Source organism: Podarcis melisellensis (assembly GCF_964234715.1).
Source record: "Podarcis melisellensis genome assembly, chromosome: 7".
Classification (NCBI taxonomy): Eukaryota; Metazoa; Chordata; class Lepidosauria; order Squamata; family Lacertidae; genus Podarcis; species Podarcis melisellensis.
Window position 1 is genome coordinate 48790814 of NC_138539.1, and position 22714 is coordinate 48813527.

Consider the following 22714-nt stretch of genomic DNA (forward strand, 5'->3'; position numbering starts at 1 on the left):
CCACAGCCCAGGCATTGTGGAGGATGCAAAATGGCAGCTGGTCTGCCAGCACGGTTGCTGCTGTTGCCACTTGCAGCAACAGGAGAAAAAACCTTAGGGGGGAAAAGAAACTGCTGATGGTGAATTCCTTTCCCAACTAACCATTAGGAGAAATTCTTTTCCCTCTGATGAAATTCAGGACATGGCTCCTCCATAAATAAGGGGGAGAAACTAGAGTCCATCAGTGCACAGCCCTAGACACACATATACTGGTAAAATGTAATGGATCATTCCCTGTGCATATTTTGGAATGTTACCTGCAATAAAATAGGAGTAATTTCAAAAAGCCTCATAACCTTATATGGTAATATGGAATCAACTTTCACACTTACTTGTGAACACAAACACATTTACTGGAGAACATGATGATTTGATCCAGACTACTTGGGTTAAACAGAAAGCAATATGTGTTGTGTTGTTGTTGTTGCTGCTGCTGCTATTATTATTCATGTAATCATCAACTGTTGCCATTTTTATAGGAAAACTGGTCACAATACACTTCTATCATATGCTGATAAAAAACCCAACAACCCTGAGATGGCTAATTCAGCATCTACAAACACTAGCCAATCAATGGATTTGGAATATTGTATGTGACAATTATACCAAGATGTGAAGCTGAGATGACATCTGGACCTGTTCACAGACTGCTCTCTTTCTAAGAAGCAGTCTAGACATGATGAGAACACAACTGTGTCTTTCAGAATTGGGTAACTGCCCACTCTACTGCATTCAAGTTGTAATGGTATGTATGGAATTCAGTGGAGCTATATTGATGGTTTCAATACCAAAGAGGAGTACGTAGCCCTCTCCCAAATGAAATAAACAGTATACAAAACAAGAGAGAACCAGGAACCTGTGAGGCCGCTACGCTAATCACAATGAGAACAGCAAGGATTCAGGAAGGCAGCCCAAATTAGGTGCAGAATAAAAAAATCTAGGAGCATAAGGAAAGAACACACCTATATACATGACCTGCTGTAGTCCAGGGCCACTTTACAGTTCATAGTAAGACCAGCTGAGATGGAAATAGTTTGGACTGCTTGATAGATTTGCTGCTGCTAGGGGACTGTTGAGGAAGAGTTGAAGATGTTTCTCTCAGCACAGCTAATGAATAAGTCTGCTCCCCTAGTCTCCCTTGACAAGAATTAAACTCTCAACAGAAAAAGAAGTAATTTTGGGATGAAGCATGCAAGAAAAGGAAAGATTCACTGCCTTCTCCCACCTATCTATGCTGTGCTTTAACTATATAGAAAATATGCAACTCATATCCTGACAATGTGTTGTGCTGCCAAAATATCTACTTTGCCCTGAGCAGAACTTTTAAGGAATAAGCTTAAAAAGTAAGACTAAACAATAATGAACAAAACTGCAATACAAAACAAAGCACATATTACTGGTTAAGATCAACAGAAAGTTAAAGATATGAAATCTTATCCAATTAATTGTCTTCATTTCAAGGTTCTTACTAATTTGGGCTATTTATCCATATGGCTGTAAAGGAAAGCTAATTTTGTTCCAAAACCCCTTCAACGGTTAATACCACATCTGCACCAAATCAGTATCTTAATTCTTGCTTGCAGCTGTGAAGTTAAATGTTCTCTCTCTTGCTTTTTTCACCTTTTACACCTTTTGAATCGCATTGTACTTCATAGAGCCTGCAGTCTGGGCATTTCTCCAGCTGAATTCACCTGCTTTAAATTGTCTAAGCCCTAATAAAAAGGGCCTGCAGACAAGCTTGCTCTAAATGTGCAACCATTTAAGAGTGGTAATGAACTGGATAGCAGCCTAGGATCATGTAGAATTTTTAAACTTTATAATTCAATACTAATTAAAAACACACCCTTGGCTCGTTGCAGGACTGCATTTCTCCTGTCCACTAATTTCCCCGCTCCCTCTAGTCCAGCTCATATGTGTTCTGGATAAATGTATGCTTTCCTTGTGGTTACAATGAAGTCCTAGGGATGAAAACCTACATATTCCCACTGAACATTCACCAGAGAGCTTGAGACTAGCACCATTGTGTCTTGTCAGCTATGTTATGAGATCTACTAAGGGGTTATTGATAGCTGTCTATAAGGGACGGGCCTTTTCACCCAAAGCCTTGCCAAAATCCAAATCTCTTTCTTGAAGAATCCAATGATGGACAAAAGCCCTTCGACAACAGAGACGCAGTGCCTTCCTTTGGCACCACCCCTCACCCCTTTAACAACACACCTCTTTGCTTCCTTCCCACCACTCCAGTCCCACTCTTTCCTCTTATCCATACTCTCTTCCCTCCTTAAAGCTAAAACAAATACTATAATGTGGGAATTATAGAGATATTCTATGTATACTGGACAGTTGCTTTAAAACAAAGTGTAAATGTGCCTAATTACTTCACTGATTATACTGTGTTTGTGTTGATAGTTTTATACCTTTCAAGCTGTGCTAAATCAGTCACGGGGGCTGCAATTCCAAACATACACAAAAGTAAAAATGCTGGGATTTTTAAAATTAAAATTTTAATATAGCATACATAGGTTTTCATAAAATTGAATGAAAGGGCTTTGCTAAAGTAGGCTTGGTGGATACAAAGCACTAGGCCTACTTTAGCACTATGCTTCCTCTTCCTTCTTGACCTCCCTATTGTCTTTCCCCAGCTCTCCTTTCTGCTACCTGTGACAATCTTGTGGGCCCTTTCTTCCCTGTCCCCCTTCACCTATTATGATTCTCCTTCCTATGATACTCTCTTCTCACGAAGATATAAAGTGTTAAGCATACTACATTCCACCTTAAATTCAGCTTGTGGGGCAGGTGGCTGTTGTGGAGAAAAACACAGACCTCTAGCAGAGCTAATTGGGCCATGGCTGGAAGGTTTTCTGTGCCTGCATTATAACTGCATATGTTCTAAGAGTCCAGCTCAGTTTCTGCCATGAGATAGCAGGTTGTTGGACCAGGCATAAGGCAGCTAACCTGCATGCCACATGACCAGCTCATGCCATTTCCTCAACTGCGTAAGAGCTTCTCATAGCGAGCACAGCTGCAGCACACACAGAAGGGATGAGGCTAGCGACTGCCCCCTTAAGCTCCATTTTATGGGCTATTTGTTTGCACAGGAGCCAGGAAACATGCTTATGTAATCCCGTTTAAAAATACTTACAGTGAGGAGTTTTATGGAAGAATGTGAAGATCTTTTTATTTACACAACTACTTTCCCCACATCCACTGAAATGCCACACTATAGTAGAACAGAGTTCCATAAATTGAAATACTGCCTAAATTACCTATTAAAAATGGATATGTGAAACTGAATTAAACTCCACTGTGACACAAAAAAGTAATTTAAAGGTAAACTTTATTCTAAGTCAAAAGGCAATGATTCCATTAAACAATATCCTGCCATTTTAGTAAATGCTTAAGGCATTTATATATGAACAATCTCATGTAAAACCACATGAATCCTGGTACAGCCAGCTGCACTGCAGATTGCTTTGAGCTACTTTAGAAATAAAAGATCCTACTTAAAACCACAATCTCTCCTATTTTAGGCAGTATTTTCCAATTAATTATACTTAACGCACATTGCCACACCACAACTTATGCTTCCTATAACGTAATTTTTGACCTTTTCAGACTTTAAAGGCTCCCAATGATTAGGTTGCAAGCTGGTCTCATCATCCATCTCTCAAAAACCTTAGGGATAAAAGTTATGTCCTCAACTAAGAGTGTCATTGACTACATAGCATACTCTCCTGCTCTTCATATGTTCCTTCTCCACCCTTGCACCAGGTGGAGAAGTATGAATCCCAGGCAATGTGGACCACGGGAATATGAGAAGCTGCCTGATACAGAGTCAGATCACTGGACTATCTAGCTGAGTAAGTCTAAATTGACCAAAGCAACTCTTTAGGTTAGATATTTCACACCATGGCAACCTGATCCTTTGGTGGTGCTAGGAAGTCCTCTACCAATACACTATATACTTTGTCCCTTGGGTTTCCTTGGAGAATCAGTGTTTTGAAAAACTTTTATTTACGGTAATTGTAATTTAATTGCACTCCAAGAAAAAGAGGTATTTTAAAATATAGGATAAAGAATATACAAACATACCATGTCTTCATTTTCAAACTGTGTGTTATACTGTCCTGCATCCTCTTGCGCTGCTTTTTGAACAATGTTTCTGCAGACAAGCCATATGGTAAGGCTGGCAATGAACATACCAATATCAGGAACAAAAATTCGGATCCCATTGCCAGCATCTGCCCCTTTGACACTGTATAGAATTAAAAGAGGGAGGAAATGCATGTTAGTTCTTATTCCATTACTCAAACATAGCTTAACATTTCAATATAAGGAAAATCTTGATACATTTTTGCATTATTCTTCATGATTTTGTACCTGAACTAGCAGGCTTTGTTTCTTCCCGTGGAATATGTAATGGAGAAGGCTGTGGTGCAGATACTACCTTGCTTATTCTCACAGGTACGCCCCACCACTTCTGAGTTCACAGTAATGTAATCAAAGTGTAACACAAGTGATATTGGCTTGCAGCAATGTCTAACTTCAGAGATAATTTCCAGCCTCTGAGGTCCTACAAATGCTGTCACAATACCTATGGACACCTGGTTCACTAGTGCAGATGTCACATTTCATTTTTCCAAACTATAATTGAAACCACAGTTTGAAGAGAGTCTGAAAATCATGATTTGGCCATTAGTCCTAACCATGATTTCCCAATTTAGAAGTCACATAAAAAAAGAAACCAGAAATGGTACCAAGAATCCCAAGAATCTAAAATGAGCCACCATTGTTTGCACTAATCTTCACTTAGAGATGAAATAAAATGTGTCCCAAACAAACTTGCAAACCATTGTCCACTCTCCTCACCCCTCCCTCCACGAATCCTGGATTATATTCCCAAACCATTTTGCCATGCTTTTATTTGATCAGGCACAGAACTAGTATATGTAGGGCAAATATAAAGTTCCAAATACCTGAGACAGCCAACGATAGCTGACCCTGGTATTTCTTCAATTTATTTATTTTTAATGTGCCACACTGAAGGAAATAAGAGGAGTCACCATCATATTAATCCCCCCAGAATGCCTCTGGCTGGGCACTGACATGGCATTGGCATGGCATTCTATGTCAGGGTCAGGCAGTATTGTTGGGAAATTTATATGGTGGCAACTCTGGTCACCTGGTTTACTCTCTCATCGCTGGGTAAAGCTGAGAAAAGAGCCAGGTGGTTGGAGCCAACACTGTTTTCAGTGCTGCCACCAATGCCTGATGCTACCTGCCCTCACTACCTCATAAGGGGGCAGCAGAGTTCTTAACAATCACCTTGAACCTTTCTTTCAAAAAGTTTTTTTGCTGCTGTGAAATGGCAGCAACGGCAGAAGCAGAACTTTCATTATACAGGTTTCCAACTGCCCACCTTGTTTTCCTCTCCACAGAGACTGGCACATTGTGAAGAAACCAGCATGGCAGCCATAAACCAGTGGAATAAGAGGTGTGCTGCTGATGCTACAAGTTAGATTGGCCCGTGGGATGGAGGTTCCCCACCACTATGCTTTTAAGAGCTGCAGCAAAAAACAAACAAAACCCCCACACCTTCTAAAGAGAAGGAAAACCACCTAAAGGGAGATTAGAGCTCTGCCTGCACAACAGAAACATGTTGCAGAGGGAGTGGAGGGGGGGGGCAGGCTGGGGAGAAAGGATGAACATGGGGATTTATGTAGGAGAGGGCCGTATTGTCAACCACTGTGCAAATACCCTCTCCAACTTCCCTCTAAGTTGTTATTTGCCTTGCATTGGGAAATAGATACCTCTGTTTGTCAGCTCAGATGTCACACCAAGCCATGGTTTACAGAAACCACGAGGGTGATGAAGAGCAAGTTAGCTACACTTTGGTCCCCACTGATTTAAATGGGAGCAAGTTTGACTAGCTTAGTCTGGATACAACCTTAAGTGTGAAAACCAGTTTCATACCAAGGCTCCATGTTCTTATTTGCCAACCAATTAAAAATCATAGTTGGTCAATTCAGTACATGCTTTGTAAAATGGGGGTGGGGGGAGATAAATATGGGAAGGTACAATGTAAATTTATGCGGTACATAAGATTTCACTTTATTTACCTATAAAACTGCTCTTCAAAGAGAACAAATGCATTTCAGATATGGCCTCAGAATGTTGTTTTAGTCTTCAGAAGCATTTTATTTGACCAGGCCACTGAGCCTTCTGTGTATAACTTATGTCACAATGAATAGTTAAATACTGACTAGGTGCAAATCTCATCCCAAACTACCTGGAGGGCTTGGGAAATTTATTGCAAGATACTGTGGTATTCTTTGCAATTCAGTACTTGAATTAAATGAGAATGTTATCTTTATGATCTTGGGTGACACCTCTCACGTTCTTTAAAAAGTAACAGAGCATAAATTTTGCTCTTGCAGCAGTTAACATACTGCATGTGATTTGATTTACTGTCAATGACTACAGTTAGACAGCATAGAACCTTTAAAGTAAGGGTCAGTTCACACAATCTGTAAAAGGAAATTCTTTTTTAGAAAGTTTAAATTATTGTAGAAATCAGATTTATGCATGTGCATCTAAGTGCTCGTGTGTGTGTGCGCGCGTGTGCGCGCACACACACACGCTACATCTGTTCTATGGCCTTTTCCGATTAGCTCTTGGTTTCAAATCATTTATTACAAAGTGGATTTCAGAGCAAGGGTGGGGAATCTTTTCTGGATGGCAGGCTAGACTCTTATTTCGCCTCCCCTAGGAGCCTACTTTGTCAAGGGGATGTATGAAAACTGCACAAAAGGGAGAAGTCCAGCATGCAGGCAGTGCTTTTGAAGGGCAGCTTCTCCATCCCATCCCATCCCTCCACTCCCCAATCGGAATGGGAGGGAAAAAAGTTGTATTTTGAAAACATTGCCTGCAGGCAAGTAGCCAATATTTGCAATGGGCACCTTCTTGAAATGGCTTTCCAGCATCCCGCAATGCTCCTTTTTGATGCTCAAACAGAATGGGATGTATGAAAGTTCCTTGAACCCTGTGCTTCTGTCCATTGGCTGATGTCATATGGGATATCAGCTGATTGACAAGTGGGCCTCATGAGACACCTGGAGGGGGAGATTGGCCCACAGGTTGTTTTAGACTGCTTTAGGCAAAAATCCATACATCACACAGACACACCCCTGTCCCTTTGAGCTACAAATCAGAATCAGTTCATTTTCTACTGATACCTAATTTATCTTTGGAAATTTCTAAATTCTTTGCCTCAGAGTTCTCTTAAAGTTCCCTATGCCTTTTATACTTGTACTTTATCTCCCTCCCCCAACCACCAGTTTCTTTCATCTCTCTTCCATTTACATTCCCTTCTTCATCCTATACCTTTCCTCAGTGCTTTTTTTCTAGGGAAAATGGTGGCACCTCAGTCGTCAACCCAGACACCAATGCCATCTTGAAACTAAAATCATATGACAAAATGCCAGGCTCACCACTCACTGTCCATCTCCCCCCGCCAACTGATCAGACTGCTTCCTCTGCCATCCTGCACACCTCACTGCTTGGGGATTGAGGCGGCTTCTTGGACAAAGCAGGGCAAAACAAGGATATCCTTTCCCCCTCATTTTTATTCCTAGTTTATATATACTACATAAATTAATAGTAATCTTCTATCTTATGTTCTCATTTCCTTCCAACATCTCCTTCCCCAAATGTGAGAGACCCACTTTCCTTCTCTCTCCCCCATTCATAAAGTTTTCTGTCTCTCAGCCACCTTCACTCGGCATGCAAGGCACTGCTGTTGCTGGTAACTGGTCCGACTAAAGTGCTGTGGCCTGGCTAGAGTAGAGAGGGGCAGGCAAGTAAGGAAGCACTGGGCAGGCTGTGGCACTGAAAATGGTCCAAGGTCCACTAGCAGATCCCAGTACAGTGGTACCTTGGGTTACATACACTTCAGGTTACAGACTCTTCTAACCCAGAAATAGTACCTCGGGTTAAGAACTTTGCTTCAGGATGAGAACAGAAATTGTGTTCTGGCAGCGCGGCGGCAGCAGGAGGCCCCCATTAGCTAAAGTGGTGCTTCAGGTTAAGAACAGTTTCAGGTTAGGAACAGACCTCCAGAACAAATTAAGTACTTAACCCGAGGTACCACTGTACACTGTTTAAGAAACACTGTTCTAGGCAATGTGGACATTTTAATAATTGTATTAAGAACTGGATACTATAACTGTTCATCATATAGTATAAAGCTGTTTGTTCACTTGAGTTCAGTTAACATCATTAACATATTCCTGAGATTGTTGAGCTAGACATATTCATATCTACAAAAGAGGAGAGAGAGAGAGAGAGAGAGAGAGACTCCTTTGTTTTCAGCTGTAATTACTCTTCTTCTAATTCATTTGCAATTCCAGTGCATGCACACAGGGTAGAATTGTACATGTAGCTGGAGATGCGTCTGGACTTCATGCTACAGTCACTCACGCTGCTGAATTGGCAGGCTGCATTCCCCTGAAGCTATATGAATGGCTTCAGCAGAATCTTCAAAGATGCCTCAAGCTGCACTCAGGGTTCGTGCACGTATCTTTCCAGAGTTACAGCCCTTTGCAATCTTATGCTCAAGTTACATTCCCTGTGCCAATGAAGCACAGTGCTTCATCAGCAGAAAAAAAATGTGTTGCCAGTGCAATGACACTCTGGCATCAGTGGATGCGATTGCAGAGTGATGTGCGGGGGAAGCAGAAGGTAGATGTAGGAAAAGAGGACTCTTGGGTGCTATTCTGGTTGTGCTAGCACAAGGATTAACACCAACACAAAAGGATTTGGCCCATCCTCTCCCCATGCGTACCCCACACCTTGTTGTTGTTGTTGTTGTTGTTACATTTTGAACACAATTCATTGGGTGAAATAAAAAAGTAAGGATCCACCACCTAACTACATTGTGCTCTGCATTTGTCTGCAAGACAGTCCCAAAACATGGGCACAAGAACAAGCAAATGCTCCCCCCCTTGCAAAAAAAGCCATACCACCACCACCCAGAATATAGTACTGGGGCAGTGACGAAAACTTTTTAATGCATCATAACAATATATAAATTCCCCATATTTTAATGTAGAAAAGGTTTTGTCTTCTGAAGTAAAATACAGGGAGAAATCAGAGAAGTATAAAATGCATAACATTTCAAAAAAAAAAAACTTGGCACAGACTTTAGCAAGCATAAAACTTCCAAGTTTCTTGAAAAATATGCAAAGCCTTAATAATTACTCATATATTTTCAAACCAAATGCACATTTCACTCTCTCTAGACAGCTATATTGTGAAACGGGGGGGGGGGGCTGTTTGGCAAAAGTGTTCACCCACATATCAACCAAACATTTGCCAAATGTTTGCTTTCCAAACATCATTATGCTATTTAACAACTTGAATGCACGTGCCAAGGTTGGCAGCCTCATTACTGACATAAAGCATGCAACATTTATAGGACTGTGCTGCATACAAAAAGCAGACTTGTGCCAAATCTAAATTCGGACACTCCCCTCCATGCTATTTCTTATGCCTCATCTGTTTTCCCATACAAGCCAAATTAGGTGTTCATTGCACTGCCCAGATTATTTTTTTAATGGTAGACCTCATGCTGAGCATTGATTTCCTGACCATCACAATCCTGGATAATTCAATGCCAATCCTATATTCTGTGCAACACCTGCAGCTGTGCATTTGTTTCTATACCTATTTATTCTTCACGTACCAGCAGTGCACCTGGAGGGGTAAAAATGCAAAATTGCAAATAAAACCTGCCCCAAAAGTGGGGGGATCCGTGACATAAAAAGGAGAGGGTAGACAGAGAAACTGAAACTGGCAGAGTCCGATGAACACATTTATCATTACAGTAAAAGTTCCTGGGTAACCTTGGGGGCAAAGGGGAGCAATAGTTTTAACAATAAATTTGGAAACTTATATTGAGGAGGACTGCTGTAACCTGAAAAGCAGTTCCAAGATGAAGGAGCAGGAAGGAGATAAAAATGACAAGCACTAACACTTGGTATGAACAAGCCACCATTGCCACCATCACCCTAAGAAGAGCCCAAGCCTCCAGCTGGAAAGGGCAAAGGGTATGGTCGTGTCAGAGGAAAGAACGTTCAAATCTTGGAGAGCACTAACAAATAGAGTGAGAAGAGCATTCCTACTGAGATTTATAGTCTACTGTATGCCAGTTTTTACAAATTTATGGCAGCAGCAAGCCAACATGGGAAGCTATTTATGACAGAAGCGGTTAAAGAGTTGGACTTGGTTGACAAGGAGATATTTGTTCAGATTCTACTAATGTGGAATCTCTTTTATCTGCTGATAAGCATGTTTGGTCTTTGAGATATTGGCAGCACTTTTTAATTTGTGAATTCAAGGACCTAGGCTGGACCATGTGGTAGTTGCTGGTGGTTTCTGGGAAGTCCTGAGGCAAAGTCCACCACAAAAGTATCTCTTCACCCAAAGTGTACATTGCATGGAGTTGTATTCAACAAACTTTTACTCAGAGTAGACCCAGTGAAATTAATGGACCTTAGTTATTTGTCGTAATTCTTCTCTGAATAGGACTGTCACTGTATACCACTTGTTGTTGGCATCTGTCCATCTTGGGAGACAATTGAGGAGTGAGCCTTGGGGGACTGAGGTCAAACTATTGGAAGGTTGCAGCACCTGCTGTGGCTGTAGAGATGGATATGGGAGAGACATGTTTTGTTGCAGCTAGGGCAGATGAAGGCGTCCAGTTGTGCTGCTGCAGATGCACCATGACATTTCTTCTCTCTCTACACTCCAACCAGCGGTCAGTCCTCCTCTGTTCATTCTATGGATACACAACCTGACTGAATCCAGGCACTGAAGTCATCTGTAGGAGACTGCCACATGGTGGGGTTGTTGTGCTAGGTTGAACAGTCATGGTCATAGAAATTCCCTTCCAGCAACCAGTGCATTCAATCCACATATTAGGTCAACCTAACACCACTCAAACTATGGATGAATATTACTATTTTTCCCAACAGTCTATTGCATATCAGCATGTGATGTATTATAAAATCCTCCTTAACATTTGGATACAAAGGACGCTCATCTTGGGGTTTCATGTAGCGCTCTGAAGCAGCGCCACAAGCAGAAAGCAATAACTAAAAAAATACATGCAGAGGAAATAATTCAAGAACATGAGCCTAGTCATAGTCTGCAGATGACTACATGTAATCGTGCCAATATATACACAGCACATCAAGGAATTAAAGCAGGAAAAGTCAGACTAGAAAACATTTATACAGTTTTAAAGTTGTTTACAGATCTTGTTTTATATTGAAGCAGTGTCGTTTTTCAGAAACCCTGGACATATTATGTAACCACAGTATACCAATAGTCATGATCATCCTTGCTCGTTTGTGCTCCAGTTTTTCTTTGAAGTCTCTTTATTATTTATTCATGAACAAAAGATAAAGAACAAAATTAAAAAGACAAAGGCAAATTATTATAGCATGCAAGCTGTAGCTCTTTGGACAAACTGCAACGCCAAATTGCTCTCCAGATTCAAACAAAGACCAGTTCATACGCTGCTGCTGGTTAATCACTATACATTCCCTAGCTACTGGTGTCCACAGGAGGTTAGGTGATGCCAAGAAAAACATTGGCAACAGTCAAACAATTCACTGCTCAAAACAACACCAGCAATAAAATAGCATGTATCAGATACTTGATTCTGTCCAAGACCTGAATTAAACGGCAGGAAAAAAATTCTTGAAATTAATTTAGCTGAAAGGAAAATAAGCACAAGGAGCAGAAGGACCAGTATCACTTAAGAAATCATATGCAAATATTTTGCCAAATGCTTTACAGGCAAATGAAGACGGGCAAATGTTACATAGTAGAACTTCTTTGTACCGAGGTATCTGGCAGAAACAATCATCTAATGGTTTTTAAGTTCCTTAGAAACTTCATGGTAAAGTTAGAAAATATGTAGGTCATGAAAGCATTTAACTTTTGTACTTAAAATGATTTTTGTTGCTAGCAAAGCTTGCATAATTGACTTCCAAAATAATTTAGATTGAATATTTATGTTGTGAACCGCCCTAAGATCTGTGAATGAAGCATGGCATACATATACCTCAGTGGATGACAAGCAAGAGCCTCAGATGATGTAGCATTTTTGTTGCTGCCATTTAGTGCAGGGGCTGTGTTATACAGCTGTATCTCCCTGTGGGTAAATTCTACACACACAGAGAGAGAGACTGTTTGTAAAGCATCAAACAACACTTCAGACACGTTCACTCTGGATTCTGGTAGGATGAAGTCAATCATTAAAGCCGTATGTTTATTTCTGTGACTAACAAAACCTAAAATAATGAATTCTTATAACAAAATGTTTCAGCTTCCACATTGTTTGGCTGCTCTGATGTGATATATATACACACAATCACACACACACACACTGCTTAAAGTAGAAGTTTAGCATCAGAGAAAATGGAAAAATGTTGGTAAATACCGGTTTCCCCAAAATCTCAGGACTGAAAAGTGTCTCTAATAAGCCTTCTATAATGGATTTGGTCAGAGCCATGGGTGACTGAGATGGTGGCAGAAAACAGCATTTTTAAAAAAGTGGTGGAGGTATAAATTAGCTTAAAAATAAATGTAGCTACAGTGGATGCAGAGTGTCAGCTGTAAACCTGTTAAGTTAGGTCAGTAATTAAAAAGCAATGTAAAAGCCTTCTCCACCAAATCCTATCATCTGCCACAATGCTTTTGAGGGGGGTGACTTGCCCTTTTCAGTTTACCAGGGCCAGCCCTGGTGTGAGAAGGCACCAACGTTATAGACTTCGTAAAATGGCAAGACCATAATGTGACCAGCATTAGTGAAGCAAAAGTGAATCAGTAGTTAGACCACAGACATTTAGTGCATATATCATAAGATGCAGCTGACAGATTTATAATTAAAGACAGTGTATTATTAACCCAGTTTAGCAAAAACCGATGGCAAACAAGTGAATGGTTTCCTCTGAAACACTGACTGTTATATTCAACTCCACTGCTGCACCTCTACAAATATGAGCTTCATGCACAAGCCATATCAAGTCTAGCATGAGCTGATACAGTTACAGATAGGTAGCCGTGTTGGTCTGCCATAGTCAAAACAAAACAAATTTCCTTCCAGTAGCACCTTAAAGACCAACTAAGTTAGTTCTTGGTATGAGCTTTCGTGTGCATGCACACTTCTTCAGATACACATACAGTGTGTATCTGAAGAAGTGTGCATGCACACGAAAGCTCATACCAAGAACTAACTTAGTTGGTCTTTAAGGTGCTACTGGAAGGAAATATGAGCTGATACAGCTATATTTCAATAAAGGGTAAGCTCCCACAATTAAAGAGCTGAGGTTTTCCCCTGTCAGTGGGTAAAAATGGTCTTCATAGATCTGATCCCACAAAATAAAAGAGTATTGTAACAAGAGTTTGACTGTCAGAGAAAAAAGTTATGAGCTGTTTTGCAACATCTACAACCACAGTGACATGCACAACACAAGTGACACATGTTAAATGCCAAGAATTTTTTTTGGTATTAGACATGCTGCAGCTCTCTTGGCAAAAATGTTTCTTTATGTCATCTAAAACGATGCATCGTGAATCTGGGCTGTTAAATCAGAGTTTCTCAAGAGCTATTATTTATGTTTCACTTGGCAACTTATCAGCTGTGTTTAAACTGCTAATCAGAAAAAAAAATACGTTAGTGGAAGAACACAGAAAATTCACTGAATTGTCCAGAATGATATCCTTATTGTGTAAATATAAAATTTCCAGATGCATCTTTTTGTTGCCTAGTTGCTTCTCTCCCTGCTCCCCTGGGCCACAGATATAACAAGCATGCATTCACACATTCACTACTGTTAAACTATTGGGTTTATGAGGATGAAATGCAATATTGTGGTGTCTTATTTATTTATTTATTTATTTATTTATTTATTTATTAAATGTATTTTTCCCGCACCTCCCAGAAAAGCCCCCAAGAGCCGCACTCCCTTTAAAGAGCATGAGGCTCTTGCCTGGCTTTTGTGGAAGGTGGGGGAAATCCCCCACCTCCCGCAAAAGCCAGCAAGAGCCGCACGCTCTTTAAAGAGCCGTGCCTAGCGTGTGTGTGGCTCTTGGGGGCTTTCCCTTCTCCCTCCTCAGGTAAAAGCCCCCAAGAGCCGCAAACACGCTCTGCGTGCTCTTTAAAGGGAGCGCGGGTCTTGCGGGCTTTATCCTGAGGAGGGAGAAGAGCAGCCCGTCACTGACAGGCTGCCCTTCTCCCACCTCGTGGAAAAGCCCGTAAGACCCACGCTCCCTTTAAAGAGCATGTGGCTCTTGGCTGGTTTTTGCAGGAGGTGGGGGAAGGGACAGAGGGCAGCTTAGCCGCGTGCAGCCTCTTCTGGGCAGGGGGAGCCTTCATCCCACTGCCCGGGAGAGGCTTTGGCGGCTATCCCAGAAGCCAGAACAGCAAGAGGCTATCCCAGAAGCCAGATCCCTCTTGCTGTTCTGGCTTCTGGGATTCAGAATATTTTTTTTCTTGTTTTCCTCCTCCAAAAACTAGGTGCGTCTTATCATCTGGTGTGTCTTATAGAGTGAAAAATATGGTACATCTAGGGGGTTCGTGGGGTTTTGGAGTAGTATTTTGTATATTGCAGATACCATCCCTTTGCTGTGTCCCTTTGTTGTTAGGAGGAGGTTTTCGAAGGTTGTCAGGGACCTAGTTGCTGCTGATTTTACTACTGGGTTGTTTAAAAGGACATGTAATTGGTGGTGAGTGAACCAGGGCATTTGGGTGTCTTCTAGTTTGTCTTGTATTTCTTGTGTTGATAAGGGTTTGTTATTTTTATAGAAGTCTGTTAGGCAATATAGGCCTTTGGTTTGCCAGGTGTTTTGTGCTGTGTGGTGGAATAATGGGTGTTATGTCAGGGGAATTAGTGGGGATAGGGTTGGGGATAGTTTGCCTATTTCTGCTTTCCATGCTTTAAGCATGGTCTGTGTATACCTGTTAAGTGTTGTGGGAATTTTCCTTAGTTTGTTTAGGAGGAATGGGTATGCTGTGGTGCAGGTATTTTCAATTGTGTCCCTCTCTAGGTGTATCCATTGTTTTGTCTCATCTTCTAGTATATATCGGATTATGTGGCATACTTGGTTGGCAATGTAATATGCTTCTATGTTGGGGATTCCCCATCCTCCCTCTGAGTAGGGAGGTGCAGGTATTTGGGGCTTATTCTTGGTTTTTTGTGTGAGAAGATAAATAAGTGTAGTTTTTTCTGCCATTTACAGAGTTGGGTTGGGGGAATCAAGATTGGGAGGGTTTGGAATAGGTAGGTTAGTTTTGGGAGTGTGATCATTTTGATCATGGCTATTTTGTCTGAGAGAGTGAAGTTCATGTTGTTCCATCTCTTTAGGTCTTTGTTAATTTGTTGCCACAAGGGGTTGGAGTTTTGGAAGTATAATTTATTGAGGTTTCTCGTTAGTTATACCCCTAGGTATCTGAACTTGGTGTGGCAAAGTTTTATCTTGGTGACGTTTGTGCATTCTTTTTGAGTGTGATTTATTTTTATTGAAAATATTTAAATAAAGTGAAAAAATAAAAAGGAAACAAAAAGTGCATAAAAACACAAAAGAAGAAAGAAAAAGCACTACAGTTCTGTGCATACTTTCTAATACAAAGGTATATAAGTGCAATATTCTAATGCATATATATTTATTTATAAGCTGCTATATTTTTTATAAATGCATTCCAAATGTCATTATATTTGTCCATGCACAATATACAGTGGTAGCTCTGGATACGAACGGGATCCATTCCGGAGCCCCATTTGCATCCAGAAACAAACGTAACTAGCGACGGCACGTCTGCGCATGCGTGTGATTTCATTTTGAGCATCTGTGCATGCGTGAGCAGCAAAACCTGGAAGTAACATGCTCCGTTACTTCCGGGTTGCCGTGGAGCACAACTTGAATGCACTCAACATGAAGCATATTCAACCTGAGGTATGACTGTATGTCTATAAACTATCCATTCACATGTTGAAAAGTTTTAACATATTTTAGCCAGGTATCAAATTCCACATAGTAGGTACATAATTTGAAAGAATACTATCCCCTCCCCCCCCCCCCAGTTTTCCTTTGTGAAAACACCTGACTATTGAAAAAAAAAATTCAAAAAAACACACCTGACTATTGAAGTGGGTATAGGCACTATAGCTTCCATGGCAATCATGTGGAAGGGAACACACACTTGTAGTATCATGACAATGCATTACTTTTCAAAAGGAAAGATTAATTGCAGTCTGCTGAGACAGCCAAATGCAGATACACACAAAAAACAGAGATATATCCTCTCTGTGTGAATTTAATCTATTCCCCCAATGGGAGTGCCCTAGGGAGAAAAAAGAGAGCAGGTTTGCCCTCACAGTAGAAGTAATTGCTTGGAGGACTAATTCACAGCAAATTGCTTTCCTACCGCCAACAGGTGCATAGGAGTCTCAAAGAAGGAATGTGTGTACAAACAAGCTGCACCTTTACTTCCTGTCAGTGTGAACCAGTTCACACATGACAAGTGTGCAAACCAACCCCTGTGCTTCACTCTGTCCTTGCACAGAAACAATATTGCAATATTTTGCAGCATTTTTGCGGAAGTGTAGAGAAAAGAGAGGCCTGTAGGCAGAGCAGCACATTCTGCAAAATCAAAATTGGGGAAAGAGACTTTTCTAGATGAGAATTGTAGAGGACTTCTGATGACCTTCCTGTTTATGTTCCTATAATCCCACTTGTTATAAACATTATATCGCATGCAGAATTTGTTGATTGCCTCCAAATATATATATGTATATATTTGTCTGTATGAGTGCTTCACATGTCCCTTTTAATTATCCTATGATTATGCAGCATCTCTAACAGTGAATAGTCTTATGACTCATCTGTGTATAAACTTGCCAGAACATCACTAAATCAGTTTAGAAACATCTTAATTTAAACAAGGGAAGTCAGTTGTACACGTCACCAGCTATGATCCTAAATAAACAAGTGTGAAGACGCACTGAGGTCTGTGTACTACTTTCAGCAACCCATACACTCTAAATATGTGATGTTCTGTGACACTGTTGTGCTTTACTTGCTATACAAAAATAACCAGATTCACTATTTTATTATGCTAAAATTCACAGGCGTTTTAGCTTAGATTGTATATGTTTCATAATAATAATAATAATAATAATAATAATAATAATAATAATAATAATAATAATTTATTATTTATACCCCGCCCATCTGGCTGAGTTTCCCCAGCCACTCTGGGCGGCTCCCAATAAGTGTTAAAAACAGTACAGCATTACATATTAAAAACTTCCCTGAACAGGGCTGCCTTAAGATGTTTTCTGAATGTCAGGTAATTCTTTATCTCTTTGACATCTGATGGGAGGGCGTTCCACAGGGCGGGCGCCACTACCAAGAAGGCCCTCTGTCTGGTTCCCTGTAGCCTCACTTCTCGCAATGAGGGAACCGCCAGAAGGCCCTCGGCGCTGGATCTCAGTGTACATACAAAATGATACACAGTGTATCATACAAAATGATACACAGAAAATATGGTGAAATATAATACTATAAGCTTTCAAGTTCTCCAGAGCTCTTCATCAGACTAGATGGTAAATTTAGACTAGATGTAGCAATCCAGCATCAGTTAACATACATTACATAATTTTATTTGTATGCCGCCTTTCAACAGTTCAAGCCATGCTCAAGGCAGCTTACATAATGAAAAAAATACATAACTACAAAATAACAAAAGTAGCCATCAGTAGTAAATACAAAATACAAAACCAAACTGAACAATTTCCACATAAATCACAGCAAAAGATACAAAAAAGCGAAAAACTCCAGCAGCAACAAGAGCAACAACTCCCTCCCCAACAACACCTCAGCAGCCTCAGGCCCCACCATCCCATGATCAGGTGTAAAAAGGCCAGAGCTTCGTGGGATGCTCAATTCTCATTTCCAGTAGAAGAGCCAGTCTGCCCAGGTTAAGCACCACCTTAAATCAGGGCCAGCATCAAGGAACTGGGCTGGCATCTGCTGAGGGCTCACATCCATGCTACACATTGACCAGAGCCCCCAGACCTGCTATTCCTCTTTCACCATTACAACCTACTAGTTTGCTGCCTTTCATTCTGGTCCTGACAATGGTGAAGCAATAAACAAAAAGTAGATGCCGCTGCCTGCTTGTTCATTGGCTTGCTGTCTGGCAATCAAACAAAAGGTAGCAGTGTGGTAGAGGGGCCCTCCAAAACCTAGACTCGCACAAAATCTAGAAATGTTGTGCTTCCAGAGATGGGAGACCAGCAATTGATTATTCCACCTTCTCAATAGGTCTTGGGGCAACCAGAAACATGCAGAGCATTTGGCAGAGTCTAATTTGAATACCTGCTAACTCCTCCCACATCCCATCTTCAAACTCTTAGCAGATACAGACACAACAGTCTGCATGTCATTTTCATACATACATTTTAAATTTTAGGTCATATAGTGACATAGGTTTGGGTCTCTTAAAATTTATATCTGACTTCAGGAGCGGGAGAAAGAGAAGTCAAACATTTACAATTTTAGGTACATACTTGCATGCCATAAACTAGTCTGAAGCAATATTTGTGTTGAATTGGATTATCATTGCATTTCAGGAGTGCACTCAGGGCCAACCAGGTGCAAATTTAAAAGAGTGATTAGCAAATTCTGTTTTTTATTTTAAAATTAAATGCCAGGCATAGGGGGCAGATGTGGGGAAGGGAAGTTTAAGCTCTACTGGCACCAAGAAAATTCATGTAAGAGATTCTTTTAAGAGTGACTACTATTACAGTACATTGTGTTATAGTCATCTTTTACTGTCTCATAAATCAATACATATACAACCTTCATTTAAATCTATGAAACCTAGGTACCTTCCATTTAACTGAAATGCTCTTTACCCAAGACATTTCCTGAATATTAAGCTAATTTGCTCAAGCTACAACATTTTGAAAGATTATCTCATGTGAAACAGAAAATCTAAATGGCCAGTGTTACTATTCTCCAAGGTTAGAAATAACAACAACAGTGTCCAAAATAAGAATGTATTATCTAATTACAAAATGTTAAGCCTCACAACAACTCTGTGATGTAGGTTAGGCTGAGATGCAGAGACTGGCCCAAGATCACCCAGTGAGCTCCATGGCTGAGCGGGGATTTGTATCTTGGTTTCCAAAGTCCAAGTCTGACATGCTAATCACTACACCACACTGGTTCCCAATGTTTGTGAACATAATTAAATATTCAAATATTACAAATAGTGTCAAGAGTAAATCTCAGTTGCTGAACAGGAGCATTTGCTAACTTTTCTATTTATTCTCTCTCCCCATTTCAAAATTCGGTTTTGTATACAATAGAAAATCAACACCCAATGCTTACCTTTCAAATCCAATTTGCCGGAGTGTTTTTTCCCAGGTCAAGCCTATAGAAAAACATAAAGGAAAGGGATTCATTAACATCCTTTTCCATTTTCCATTTAATTGTTTTCCATTCATTTATTTGGCAGCTGAACCTTCATCCTGATACTTATGCCACAGTTGCTAGAATGAATAGTGTACAGTACTAGTCCTCAAGTGGCTTGGTAGCTGGAAAAGCCAAGGCGCATTCAGTGATAGGCCCCATGCCCATGCCCATGCCCATCCCGGTTAATCAGTATCACCATAGGCATAGGAAAGAGCCACAGCATGGGCTTCTCTTGCTTAATCCTGGGCTTCTCATTGTATCCACGTGGTACAGGAGCAACACCCATAGCACTGTAGAAGCAGGAACACGGGGTTCTGTGGTAAACAGCCCAAATTACATGCCTTTTCAATATACCAGTTTACAATACGGTAACCCAACAGCACAGCAGGAGGACACTATTCCACCAATTTTTATTCAACATGGTGTGGCGTCACTGCTCAAACACAAATGAGTACCCTTGCATTTTGAATTCATCCATTTTTCATTTAACACCCCTGGCTTCCACTTGTTTTCCTAATAGGAGCTCTCTTACATTCGTACCAACTTACCAGCAACCTTTTACAGTGCAATTTTATGCAATGCAAGTTTATTGGGAAGTTAAATTCTACTGTGTTCAATAGGAATTATTTCCTAGTACAGTGGTACCTCGGGTTAAGTACTTAATTCGTTCCGGAGGTCCATACTTAACCTGAAACTGTTCTTAACCTGAAGCAGCACTTTATCTAATGGGGCCTCCTGCTGCTGCCACGCCTCCAGAGACGATTTCTGTTCTCATCCTGAAGCAAAGTTCTTAACCTGAAGCACTATTTCTGGTTTAGTGGAGTCTGTAACCTGAAGCGTATGTAACCCAAGGTTCCACTGTACAGGAGTGGCTAAGCTGCCCCCACCCCCCAAATTTGGAAGCCTGATCTAGCTTCCAAATGATATTTCCCAGACTTCCCAAATTCCACTGGTTTTGGTGGAAGCAGCAAAAAGAAAGAAGAAGAAGAAGAAGAAATAAGGCAGACACATAGCCCAACACACTGATGGGGATGCAAATCACCCCCTTCTCTAAATTATTGGACGAAACATTTAACAAGCCAGAAGTGCCACTTCAGCAGATATGCACAGAGATGCTGAGGCCAGGAATGTGACTGTGTGCAAGAGCGTGGAATGGCCACACTCACCACTGGCTGGCAGGTTAGCTATACTCCTGCTGTATAACTGTTTAGGATTATAGCCTTATACACCCTTGGAGCTGGGTATATGGATAGATGTGGTTCATTTTGCTTTGGTAATATTATAACAAATGGGTTAAGTCCAATGTTAGGATAACTGTGGAACAAGTCCCGAAACAACAAAACTGAAAAAAACCATATGTTTTACTAGTAATCTAGTAAGAACAGATGTAACTTTCCTGCCCTCCATGTTTAATTTGAATATATATTTTAGGTTATAGGTTATTTTTCTGATTGGGAAAATAGAAATTTTACATTCACAGATTTTCTCACCCATGAAGAAATAAGAGCATGAGCAGATGACTGATTCTCCTCCCTCTCATCCCCAGATTCAAAGATTTCAGGTAAAATATTTTGTACTAACTACAACTGGAAATAACATCATGTTCAAGAAACTTTGAATAGGAGTCTAAATATAATAATAGGAAAATGAGCACTCCTTTAACGTTACACAAACTAAAATATAAGGGGGGGGGGATAAGGGTTTTTTAGGAATTACCATTTTACTGCATTTGGTCCATTATAATGTTCTCAATTGGTTATAGCATACAGGAAGTCCATTACAAAATGATGTATCACAGGTATGTTACTCAAGCCAATTTTTAAAAAAGCAAGATGTTTGGCAGAGATAGAATCAAGTTCTAGAATTGCTGAGCAGAATGTTGCCGTTTCAGTGAGTATAAAATCCTGCTCAAAGTATGCTGGCTGTTGGGCCGTAATAATAAACATTCATTCAATCCTGCTCAAATTTACTGTTTCAAACTGTTGTTTATCAAGCAACTGGGGTTAACTTTAGAATGGTTCCTCTGACTGTCTTAATTAATTATGTGGAGGATAATTGCTGGCCTTCTACTTGACTACAAAAGATTGCACATGCAAGACATTGTAAATCTGCAGTCTTGCTTAAGGGATATCTAATTTAAATATTAGATACAGTCAACAGATAAGATCTATTGCAGGGACAAAATTAGATAGCTGACATCGATGGTTGAGAAATGGAATACAACATTGGAATATAACCTATTATGCTATTATGACTAATAGACATATTTGTCTATATTAATGACATATTAATAAGAAAATATTTTAAATAATCAGTAATCAAAAAAGAGTGCAGCAAGGATAATCATATCACAAGCAGATAACCTGGTTTCAGTTAATGCTAGAAAATAAACATGCCTCATGTATAATGAGAATGTTGGTGCTCGTAGTGGTTCTGCAGTATGTGCAAATTGGCGTTCATAATATTCTACAGCATGCGCAATTATAAATGAAAAAATACGAACCCTCAAATGAAAATGATTACACCCAACATAGTTTCTCTGAAGAGTAGGGTGCTTTAGTTTAAACATGTTCCCTCAATTTATCATTTTATAGTGGATCTTCAGGGTCTCATTTTTCTTCATTTTTACCCTGGTGCCCTCCATTCTTTCTTTTTCTCAATTACATTTGCATCTGCCCAACTGATGACTAATCGGAGGTTGATCAAAAACAGTGGGTTGCATGAGGTGAAGGTTAAGATGCCATGCCCTCCACTCCGCCCCCAATTCCATATACTGGACTGGACTAGCAACTGAATCTTAATTTGATAGTGAGACAGCATCATCCACCACACCTGGGAGCAGCAGCAAGCTTAAACGGCCACATAGCACAGGGCATGTGGCACCCATAGCTCTGTTGCCCAATACCTCCTTGCTGCTCACCACCATATACCGTCTAATGCAGCTGCCCCTCTCTGCTTAATGGCTAGGTCAGCCCTGACCAATGACGTTGGATATGACAACAGCATCACCTATTGGGGGGTGGGGTGGACACATGGAGTCGATACCCCAGCCAGGCTGTCAATTAACCTGGGAAAGGTGTCAAGGTTTGTACCACTGCATTTGCACAACCTGATTTAGCAGGCA

At 40.5% G+C, this 22714-nt stretch overlaps 1 protein-coding gene across 5 annotated transcripts in view; it reads right to left on the reverse strand.

Moving 5' to 3' along the window:
• Positions 1-22714, reverse strand: part of PIEZO2 (piezo type mechanosensitive ion channel component 2) — a 203334-nt gene that overhangs the window by 89929 nt on the left and 90691 nt on the right. For all 5 annotated transcript variants that reach the window (XM_081917968.1, XM_081917965.1, XM_081917966.1 and 2 more), the window contains exons 4-5: positions 19507-19549; positions 4132-4294 (exon numbers count right to left, since the gene is read on the reverse strand). In XM_081917968.1, coding sequence (XP_081774094.1) covers positions 4132-4294; positions 19507-19549 — 206 coding nt within the window. The remainder of the gene's footprint in view (positions 1-4131; positions 4295-19506; positions 19550-22714) is intronic.